The sequence below is a fragment of the Oratosquilla oratoria genome, chromosome 26 (assembly GCF_046742065.1).
Source record: "Oratosquilla oratoria isolate Oo_2021 chromosome 26, ASM4674206v1, whole genome shotgun sequence".
Lineage (NCBI taxonomy): Eukaryota > Metazoa > Arthropoda > Malacostraca > Stomatopoda > Squillidae > Oratosquilla > Oratosquilla oratoria.
Genome location: NC_134802.1, coordinates 40,953,194 through 40,965,693, shown reverse-complemented (window position 1 = coordinate 40,965,693; position 12,500 = coordinate 40,953,194). Strand labels below are relative to the sequence as shown.

Below are 12,500 nucleotides of genomic sequence, written 5' to 3'. Positions count from 1 at the left end.
CGTAACAAATGGACAGTGGCTTAACTTATTGCCCTATCACAAAGGATATAGGTTGAGCATAAATTCTTATGTATGCTCGAGTTACATACATATACATAAATGTTATACTCAACCTACTTCTGATATGATTAGCCAGTGGTAGTATGTATACCTGTGTACATACTAGAAATGGCTTATCATATCGGGGTGAGTTGAGTAAAAATTTCGTGTATATGTATGTAACTCGAGCATACATATATAAGAAAGTGTAATCAACTGATTTCCTTCGTGATAGCGCAACTGGTTAAGTCACTTTCCATTTGTTACATAACGGATAGGTTCGAGTCCTCAACCCGACAATATATCAGTTTCCGAAAATGCTTCCATCGAGCTCCTGTTAGTCTCGATCGTGTTTGTAAGGAATTAAAAATGAAAAAGTTAATGTAGTTGATAAGATGAAAATCTATCTACTGGGGACCATTCAGCGTGTGTATATATATATATATATATATATATATATATATATATATATATATATATATATATTTATATATATATATATATATATATATATATATATATATATGCAAAGAAAACACACGTGATGAACTATTTTTGCAGAAACCACCGGGAAATTCAAAAAATAGATACCGAACAATATATACATAAGAAGACAATATATGTGTGTGTGTGTGTGTGTGTGTGTGTGTGTGTGTGTGTGTGTGTGTGTGTGTGTGTGTGTGTGTGTGTGTGTGTGTGTGTGCGCGTGTGTGTGTGTGTGTGTACCAAACAATGGAAGTTATGATGGCATGGATTTGTTATTATATATTTGTTGGTGAGGAGGAAGTCCGGATGATGACGCAAATAAAGCCACCTTTGGTGACGTCACCGATAAACTAGGTGAACAAAGATGTCCAGTTTTGTATTGGAAAATAGTTGTAGCCCAATATAACTTAGGACGGTTAATGGTGTCACTATCAATACAGGAAGCAAAGCAGCAACACTATTTTCTTATATGCGTATTTCTCCATTCCATCTTATATCTATGTTTGAAAACCGTCTTTTCATTTCGTCATTCACTGTTCGTTTCATCAATTTTTACTACCCTCAGAACAATCGACCTTCGTCCAGCGCAGACGTGTCGACCAATAGTGGATTGTTTGTTTATCTCCTCCCCCTCCCTCCGTCTCTCCCTTCTCCGTAAATCTTGAATGGCAATTTTTATAGAAGTCTTCTTTCTCCTGTTCTGAGGCACTCTTAAATTCAGTTATGCAAATGAAACCAGAGGAAAAAACACAGGAATGAATATATACCCCATAACACATTTACTTTTTGGTTACAAAATAGAAAATAAAGATTACGAACTCGCCCTGCGTTTCCTTCCAATATTTGCAGGCCGTTGTTTCTATGCTGCTTTATCGAGAAACTTACAAAATATATAAAAAAATAAACAATTTCTGGTGTTCCGTCACTTGTTTCTTAACTAGAATCAGTTGATATATTTGTTCTAGATTTATCAATACAGTATTGTATATATTTCTTATTCCATACACATTTCTAAATTGTGTACGTAATTGGCTGAAAAGTCATCAGATACAAGCGACGACAGACCTATGACGTAATGTCGTCCTCACGGACTTTCGAGCATATAATTGAAATTAATATAACCTATCATCAATAGATAAGGAAATATGTATAAAACATAGTTGCACATTATCAGAGGCAGACGGATACAATAATGGGCAACAGTTTGTTTTTTTAGAACATTTTAACTCAAAGGATTACAAAAGATTACAAAGGAGTTGGTCCATAACTAGGTCGGATGCGAAAATAATTACAATAATGATAAATAAATAAAATAATAAAAATTATAGTAATATAAATAGCAATAAAATGAATAGGTAAATGGGTAAAGTTAAATAACAAACAAACAGCTACATGGTAAATAATAATAAATTGACAGATAAATAATGATGAATTATAATCAAGTAAATAATAATAAACAAACAGACAAATAATAACAAACAAATAAACAAAAAATACAAAATAAATAGCAGGCATTACAGCATCTTCCTTAGGTGTTTCTCAACGAATCTTAAAGCTTCGAACTGAACTACTCTTAAAGCTTCGAACTGAACTACTCTTAAAGCTTCGAACTGAACTACTCTTAAAGCTTCGAACTGAACTACTCTTAAAGCTTCGAAATTAACTACTCTTAAAGCTTCGAAATGAACTACTCTTAAAGCTTCGAATTGAACTGCTCTTAAAGCTCCGAACTAAACTACTCTTAAAGCTTCGAACTGAACTACTCATAAAGCTTCGAAATGAACTACACTTAAAACTTCGAACTCAATGGTTTGAATTTGTCGCCTCATAACGGCTTGATCTGTGACGTCACAACGCTTTACTCGGTAGAAGTAGGACCAGACATTCCAGTACCATCGTTTGTTGAAGTAGTGCTGTTATTTCTGCATAGAAAACAGAACGATGAATGGGATAAGTGTAGAAAGTGATTAGTGTATGCTCAGTGATGAAAAATCTAAAATAATTGGAAAATTGACAAGCAAATGACGTCATCAAAATGTAACCCATTTTTTATGGTGCCATCAGCCGGGATTCTAAAGGTATGCTACCCTGGTAGACATTTTAAACTTTCATCTTGAACGTGAGGGTAGTATGTTCCTGATGAAATCCATGTTCTCCTTCAGTTTTATTCCATGTTCCCCTGAATATAGCAACGTATTAGTGAAAAATTATTTATTTTTCTTTAGTGTGCTTGTACTTACTGCAGCTATTCAATGCAATATTTATTCTTATATTGACTTTGTTCAAACAACGATATTGCCTTCTGTTCCATCGGCCGACGGCCGGTTCGGGACCAGGATCAACAGTCAACATGACCTTCGAATGGCTTTATACAACACACAAGCATACACACGCACACACAAATGCACATATGCACGCACACACAAAGGCACACACACACACACACACACACACACACACACACACACACACACACACACACACACACACACACACACACACACACACACACACATACATACATACATACACGCACACAAGTACATATGATTGTGCGCACACATACGCATATATATGCGCATACACGCACGTACACGTAAGCATACGCACGTTCTCACACACACACGTACATACACACGCATACATATGCGCGCACACACGTACATACACACGCATACATATGCGCACACACACATGCACGCACACGCACATACACTGACACACAAGCATGCACACATACACACACACTCATACATATGCGCACACACGCACGCACACGCACGCATACACATACACGCACTCATACACATACACGCACTCATACACACACATACGCGCACAGACACGCACGAACACGGACACACACAAGCACATACACGGATACTCAATCACATACACACGCATGCATACAACCCACATATGCATTCATCCACATACACGCAAACACATACACACAAACAAGTTTGTTTGTATGTGTGTGTGTGTGTGTGTGTCTGTGTCTGTGTGTGTGTGTGTGTGGGTGTGTGTGTGTGTGTGTGTGTGTGTGTGTGTGCGTTTTTGTGTGTGTGTGTAAGATCACTCCATTACCTATAGATCGAGCAATATATGAACTCTGAGCTCTCATCCAGGAGGATAATAGTGGTCGATCACTAGGCCAACACATGATCAAACCATGGTGGTGAATTATATCCAACTATGATGGCAACCAGGGCAAATATTTTATGTTGTCTTTATATTATTTGTTTGTTAGTATTTGTCTGTTTATTATTATTTGCTTGATTTTCATTTATCATAATATTTCTGTAATTTATTATTATTTACTATTTACCTGTTTGTTTATTATTCGACTATACCTATGTATTTGTTTATTTTGTTCATTATTATTTGTTATTTATATTATTATTATAATTTTTTATAATTATTATGTTGTTTTTTCGCATCTGACCTAGTTATGGACCAAAAGGTCTCCTGTCGGCATGCTCCTCGTTTGTAATCCTTTGTAATCAACATGGGATATTTTTTACCAATTTTTCTTGAGTTTGCAAATAGTTTTCTCTATCAAGAATCTTTCAATGAAGAAATTTCCATTGTTCAAAACGAAAAGATTCACAATAATTTATAAATGGAAAAAATTCAGGTACCGTGAGTAAGTGATAGTATTGATAAGCTGTTTTGTTCCAAATATCAAAATTTTTCGAGAATCTTATGTGAGAGGAATATTTGTGGTCGTCATATTGCAACTATGAAGCAATAATTATTCAATGCAATTAATCACATCCATATTTCTTAACATATCACTTTAATAAGTGAATTCCATAACAGCAAAGCTGTTAAGAGGCTTAACTTGCGCAAGATAATTAGATTAAATGCCTCAATGGTTTCATACAAATCTATCCAGCCGAGCTATTCACTGATTTAGTGGTTTCCATATAATCAAATACTATTGCAAATGGAAATGAATGTAGAAAATGTATTGATTTGTGATTATTAAAAGACACTTTTTTCTGTGAAATTTTTTAATACAATTCCATATCATAAACAAAAACTAAACCTAAAGTTTTCTATGATTAGAATACAATGTGTGATATCCGTGTTTTTCTTTTCCAAATATATTGAAAACGTAGATAAATTAAATATAGCCGATCGTATTTTACATAAATTTTGAAACTTCTATTGAGCCCTTATAATCTGAATGTCACAAACAAAGAAATATCCAGTTGATTTACTCTGAAGAGTGACATATCGCCCACTTACAGGAGGATCAAGATTCACGCCGACAACGTGGTCCAAGGGCGCCTGCCCGGGATTTTCAAAGACCACAGGATTCGAACTCAGGGTCGTCGAATTACCAACCCGAAACTCGACGTCCTTGAAAAAATTGTACTCCCTGCTTGTCCTGACCTGAATCCTTGAGATTGGGTATATATCCTTGAGGTCAGCTCTCCACCATCGGTTGGTATTATGTTTTGAAACGTAACATTGGGCGTATCCTCTGCAAAAGAACCCTGCGATAGCGTTGGGGGGTCGAGTGACGGGGGAGTAGTAATCGGCGGCGTCTACGACGGCGAGATGTGCCACATCACGAGGATGGCCCCAAGACGTGTAACAATTTTTCGATGAATTAGACGCGGGCAGACTTCTGGCTATCGAAATCAAGGCTTTGTAAAGCTCGCATTGGTGGTCTGAAAAAGAAAGAAATGGTTTATAATTAAATGCGTTGGTGACGCTGCGAGTATATCTTTATGGATACTTGATGGTGGATATAAGGCAGATCCCTAAATTAGTTGTTCTAACGTAGACTTCTGTTGAAAAACTATTGGTGTCTCGGCGAACAAGGAAGTCCAGAAAGGGAAGTTGTTAGTTTGCTTCCGTTTCGTGTGTAAAAATGAGATAAGGGTTGTATTTAAATTACTTGTGTAACATATAGCCAGTATGAAAATGTCTTTGTGCTTATATGGCAACCGTTAGATGGAAGTAATTGAGATTAGCTCTGTACTATTCCCCCCAACCCGTGGAAATGTCCGAGAATAATGTTGTGTACATTAAGAAAAATAAACATATTAGAGGAACAGTACACGTATGTCGCTTTAGGAACAAAACTGGAAAGACAAGGCTGAGGTGAAATGAGGATTATGTGGGAAGGAGGAGGAGGAGGAGGAGGGTGCTGGAGATAGATCCACCAGACAGAGGTAAATTAGGAAGATCGAAGAAAATTTTTATGGACGTAGTGATGGAAGACTGTAGGTCGTGGGTGGTGTAACAGAAGAAGAAAAAAAAAAAAAAAAAAAAAAAAATTATCGCACTGGGCTATTTTTCCTCCGACATCCAACCTTCATTTGATTAACTAGATCACGGCTTCGCTTACAGAAATCTAGACTTCTCTTGGAATATTCCAACTTTGTCTAACAATCGTATAGGTTTACATTCTTAGTTCATCACTCAGCTTTGCTATATATGACGGAGAGAGAAATTGATATTTGGAGATATGAAAATAGAATATTGTAACCAAACTCGTCTTTACTCAAACTATCAACTGTTGGCGTTGGTGAAACCTGTGGGAGCCCAGTGTGATAGCCTCTTTAGGTGGAATTGGACGATCCACTGAGGCAACACCTAACGTAATCAGTAGAAAGAAAAGTGCAAATCCATGTTTCATTCTAACACCTTTGATATAGGCGTGAGCCTAGATGCACCTCATTAACGTAAAAAGTTAAACTCACCGTCAATACAGAAGAATTCGCACTGGGATTTACCAGAACAGAGCATAGAGCAGTAGAATACGGTAGGGTTGGCCAGATAGGTGCTTTGTAGGAGGCACGGACTTATAGGCCAGGAAATTTGGAAGGGCTTCTGTAGACAAAAGAAAACTCATCATTATACGATACACTCATAACATATAGGGTGATGAAGCAAAGAAGGTTGTAGAAGAGAAGAAGCGAGTATTCACAGATTGGTTACAAAATAGGGCGAGGGAATCATATGAGAGATACAAAGAAAAGAGGAGAGAAGTAAAGCATAAGATAAAGGAGGCAAAGAGAAGAGCAGATGTGAAATGAGGTAAGAGTATAAAAGAATTTTTTTAAAGTAATAGAAATATGTTTTGGAAGGAAATTAAGAAAGGAAGAGGAGGCGAATCAAGAAGAGAAGTTAAAAGATGCAGATGGAGAGATGATAATGGAGGAAACATCAGTAAGAGGAAGATGGGCAGAGTATTTTAGGGAGCTGCTAAATGTGAAGAAGGATACGGAGGGAAAGGTAGTTGTAGTGGGAAGTGCTAAGAAAATAACAGTAATGAATGAGGTAAATGGAGGAAAAATAAGGAAATATGAGGTGAAATCGATTATCAAAATGATGAGAGTAGGTAAGGTATCTGGGTTGGATGGATATCGTGAAATGTCTAAAAAAAACAGGGAGGTGCAGTGATGGTGGACTGATTGGTGAGGTTATTTAATGTTTTTCTAAAAGAGGGTAGAGTACCGGAGGTCTGAAGGAGTGCCTGTATAGTTCCATTTTACAAGGAAAAAAGGGACAAGTGTTAGTGTAGTAGTTCCAAAGGGATCAGTTTGTTGAGTGTAGTTGAGAAGGCTTATGGGAGGGTTTTGATTGAGAGAATTAGAAGAGGAACAGGGGGAGTAATTGGTGAGGAACGGTATGGGTTTAGGACAGGTAGGGGTTGGGTGGATCTCATTTTTATGGTAAGGCAGATATGTGAGAAAGTTTTAGGGAAAGGTAAGGATTTTATGGGGGCCTTTATTAATAAGAGTCTGTGTTATGTAGTCAAGTTGTAGCCGTTTAGTTGTAACTGTTTGTATATATATATATATATATATATATATATATATGTTTACTTTTTTGTAGATAGATATAAGTTATCAATGCTTATGACTTTATTTCATGTTCTGTTCCTAGCTACCTATATCTATAGTACAGAAAATTCAAGCTGTTGACATATTTGGAAGTCATACTGGCAACTAATAGGAATGGTGATGATTATTTCGACAGTCAAGTGAAGGGGGTATGGGACTATATTGGACAATCCATTGGTGATCCGAAGTCATCAAAATGTTAAAAACAACTGATATATAGGATTACACCGGATCTACAGGACTCCACAACATCTACAGAACTCCACCGGATCTATCGGACTCCACCGGATCTACAGAACTCCTCCGGATCTACAGAACTCTACCGTATTTACAGGACTCCACCGGATCTACAAGACACACCCGAATCTACAGGACTCCACCGGATCTACGGGACTCTGCCGAATTTACAGGGCTCCACCAAACCTACAGGATTCCACCGGATCAACAGGACTCCACCGCTCTATTGACAAAATGTCACAATTTGCTTATTTTTGAAAATGAGATATATTTGAATGTTATTTTAAATGTATACAAGCGCCGGCTTCGCTGCCATGGCTTCGCCAAGGGCGCTTGGCCTACGGTGCTACTCGCCCTGCCCTTTGATCTGATTTTAATTAAATTTGTTTTTGTATGTAAAATAAATAGGGCATTAAAAGTATGGGATTTTCATAATGACTCATCGAAACCGTTCCATGGTCCATGAATCATGCATTTTGATACTATATCGAACAGTTTCGTCTCCTGGCATCGTATCGGTAGTCGAGAACTGGTATTGTATAGCCAATTCACTCACCTAGCAATACCTCGTAAATACACTTACGGATGTGTCCCCCAAACACCGCCTCCACTGAGGTAATTTCCAAGTCATTCTGAAAGAGTTTTATTTCTATTCATAAACTGATACTAAGGCTAGAGGGACTGTGAGGACTTGGCGTGACGGACGCTCATGACTCAGTTCCATTAAAGTGTTTTGATGGTTACTTGATGAAGAGATAGCATCGTCCAACTGTACTGGACTTCGACACTTGGGACTGTAACAGCCCATGTTTGGCGAAAGCTTAGTCAGGGGTTCTTAAGCTATGAGACTTCTTTCGACACTGGATCGTTGGGTAATAAAACTCACACATCGTTTATGCCTACGAGACATATGTGTGTGTATATTTATATATATATATATATATATATATATATATATATATATATATATATATATATATATATATATGATGGAAAAAGAAGTCACGGGTCTAGTTCCGAGTTTCTGAGTTTATTCCTGACCGGTTTCGCTCTATGCTTCTTCAGAGGAATGAAGCATAGAGCGAAACCGGTCAGGAATATATTCAAACTCAGAACTAGACCCATGACTTCTTTTTCCGCCTTCATCAACTTATCACAATGTACCAACACACACACACACACACACACACACACACACACACACACACACACACACACACATATATATATATATATATATATATATATATATATATATATATATATATATATATAATTATACATTGTGTATGTACGTGTGTGCAACAAAACCACAGTGGAAAATATATACATATAATGTATATTATATACATACATATGTGTGTGTGTGGGGTGTAAACGTGCCTTTTGCACACACGCGCCTATACACTCGCACGTCAAGCTGGTAGGACGAAATCTGGTGAGACTAAAATACCTCGTAAATGTGTCCATTTGATTTGTTTTTATAAAGTCATCTTCCTAAAGCACATTCCGGTGAAAGCAACCGTGAAGTAGCAACACACTAGTATGCTTGCATGAGATTATTTGATGCATCAAGTTGGCTTTTAATGAGGAACATTAACTAAACGCGTTTTTGGTTCAACCAACCTTGAAAAAACTGTCCATTACCACTGTGGATGAGATGGTGCCGATCTGGAACAGGAAGAGGGTCAGCAGACACGTCCACGGGGAAAGCATCCTCGACAAAGCTGTCAAAGAAAGAGGAAATGAGTTCATGACACTTTCGACTCGAACGAAAATGATCATTACCATGTATGCAAACTTTTAACTTCAAACAAGCCAATGATTCGCTGAATGGCCTACCAGCTCCGGCGCTTGGCCTTCAAGCCAAAAATTCCATAAATCAATCAATCAATCAATCAAGCCAATGTAATGTTGTAGTCAAAACACCATCTTGACCTATTGGCTGGTAGAGAGGCTATCATAGATACGTTTTCCCCTTTGTATACGGAAACCTACCCGAGAGTTGACACCTTGATGTGGTGCTGAATCTTAATGATTACAAAAACTATGTCTATAAAGAGGAAATCTCTACAGGGTCACCCATATCGAACAGGTTTTGTAAGAAAGATGAGACAAAGAGTAGCTCACACAGTCACAGGACCCACTGCTAACTGGCACATCCCTGATGGCGAACAGGGAAATTCCTCATAGATAAACGTTCTCTGACTACATTACTTCGACTTGTATTACCCAAGTGTCTTTATCATCATCACTCTCGTCAATCGAGAAGCATACGCCAGGGGACGCGTTGCTTCACTCGCACGGCTTCGCCACTCCCAACTGTCTCTCCCAGCGAAGAAGCTCCCATGTAGTCGCCCTCCCTTCCCACTCCAAACAACTCTTGACAGATTCGATCAATTCTCCCCACCCATGAGGGCGTTCTGTAGGTGTTCCCTTCATCGTCTCCTCCATTGAGGGTTGTCTCTCTCTTTTGGAGACGATCCTGTTGTGTGTGTATGTGCGTGTTAAGGGCATTGGACGATTGTCATGCATTGTACTTGTGAGTAGATTGGAAAATACATGCTTTCCCCCTTTTGTATATAAATACTATGAAATTTATATCAATTTATTGAAATTATTGTATTAATTGCACTTTCATGTGGTCGTGTATGTTTTTCCCGCCAACACAAAGTGGCGTCCGTTTTCTATTACGCCTTCGAAGCGTACGCACGTTATTGTTGTAGCGTTTTACATTATAGAATTAATACACTATTTTCCCTTGTAATATATTTTTATCAGCCACCCTTGCACAATACAGTGAGTGGAATTAACATAAGGGAAACGTGATATTTCTGGGTTAAGTTTCACCGTTGAGCTAAAGTCCAATATCTATGAGCTCCCTTTCTTCAACGTCATGGATGAAGTTGTTTCAGACCATTTTGACACCATTGTTTACCACAAGCTCACCAGGACAAGTAAAACGTATGAGTTAAGGAGTGTACTCACGACTACAAGACGGGTAACTCTGGGGTTTATATCAGCCATGCATTTGCTATTTGGTCCTCACGACTACAAGACGGGCAACTCTGGAGTTTATATCCACCCACTAGGTAATTGCTGTTTGCCCCCTCGTGGCAGTTGCTTCACGCTGTGCTGCAGCACTCGCGCTAAATGCTAACTGATAACGTGTACTCCAGCACCGACTTTGATGAGGTAACTAGCAACTTGTTAGGGCGATGTGTTTCTGGGAGTGACTCCGGTCCATGCAGATATTATCAACTTTTTATCATCCCTTACCACACGGATGAGAAATGTCTCAAAGACATAGATTACAAGACCTGTAAGCAGCCCTTAGGTGAAAATGATACATTGAAGGTGATGATATACAGTAACAAATCCTTGTTTATGTTTCTTTGTTATGAGGTATAATTTGTCCTGTCACTCTAAGATGTTATCCAGAAACTAATGTATTATACTAATAGAATTGTACCGCTGGGAACTGTATGCCCCTGAATTCTACCTACATTGATCACACGGTAGGTGCGATAATATCAAATCCAACACGGCTTCAGCCATATCTCTGTTTGAAAATTTCACGCGACGTAAAACTTCCCAGGCAACCAGCCAGACAAAATCTTCAAACCAATTCCCTCAACTGCGTGTTCATCGCTGTAAGACGCTCTGAGAGAATCAGATCATCGACCTTCCTGGATATTTATTCCCTCTTAATCTCTGGTGAACAGTGATAAATGTTGAGAATTTCTGACACGTTGAAGTGGGTGGGAAGAGGAAAGACTGGAGTCTTATTCCGAGTTCTATTCTTGACTAGTTTCGCTACAAGCTTCTTCAAAAGAATATTGCTATAGGCCAAATTGTCTACGCTCACCAAAGATGAACAGGGAACACCTAACCAGGAATTTTTTATAGTTTACCCTATCAAGATTGTGATCGTGTGTATAAGTAGGGCCAAGGAAGAAGAGATTTGAAAACTAGGTTGATCAAACATTCCATTCTATCAAACACGCACGTAAGAACTAGATTACACCTCACCATATCACCAATCACAACCACCGGATTGACAACGATAAGCCCAAAAATAATATTCAAATACAATTGCAGTTTTCAAGGGGATTTTGTTTAATCAACACTTATTAAAGAACAACCTAATCTTAATATTTCAAAAGGACAACGGTCCCCCAAACATAATTTCACGCTTGCCGGTGAGATTTCTTATATACATTTTTTTTTTCACTTAACCTTAGGTCAAGTCGCCTGGCCCGTCCCAACGGTCGGACGGGTTCTCCCTCCAACGCTCCCGCTATTAAAGGGGATTATATAGCTTCGACAAACTCGTATCTGTACTCTACTGACTACAGCCGACGGTGCTTTAGTGTGATACGTATATGTATATATATATATATATATATATATTATATATATATATATATATATATATATATATATATATACACAAATATATATATATATATTGCAGAAAACACAAAGTAAATAAAGTCGGAATACTAAACGTTTTCGTCTATTACGACAGCCTCAGAGTAAATGAAAGAGACATAGAGGATGTCGTAATAGACGAAAACGTTTAGTATTTCGACTTTATTTTCCCTGTGGTTTCTGCAATATTATTTAGTCACGCGTTATTGTGATTATTTATATATATATATATATATATATATATATATATATATATATATATATAATGTGTGTGTGTGTGTGTGTGCGTGTGTGTATATGTGTGTGTGTGTGTGTGTGTGTGTGCGTGTGTGTATGTGTGTGTGTGTGTGCGTGTACATACATGCAGTATATACATATGCATATGTTTATATAAATATACGAATCTAGATGAAATTCTCGAAATCAATTGCTCGACTG

General features: G+C 37.9%; 1 protein-coding gene across 1 annotated transcript in view; it reads right to left on the bottom strand.

Moving 5' to 3' along the window:
- Positions 1-4,609: 4,609 nt before the first annotated feature.
- LOC143039213 (uncharacterized) overlaps positions 4,610-12,500 on the bottom strand; it is an 18,950-nt gene continuing 11,059 nt past the window's right edge. The window contains exons 2-4 of the mRNA XM_076209071.1: positions 9,255-9,355; positions 6,246-6,375; positions 4,610-5,207 (exon numbers count right to left, since the gene is read on the bottom strand). Of these exons, the coding sequence (XP_076065186.1) occupies positions 4,696-5,207; positions 6,246-6,375; positions 9,255-9,344 (732 nt within the window). The 5' untranslated portion in view covers positions 9,345-9,355 and the 3' untranslated portion in view covers positions 4,610-4,695. The remainder of the gene's footprint in view (positions 5,208-6,245; positions 6,376-9,254; positions 9,356-12,500) is intronic.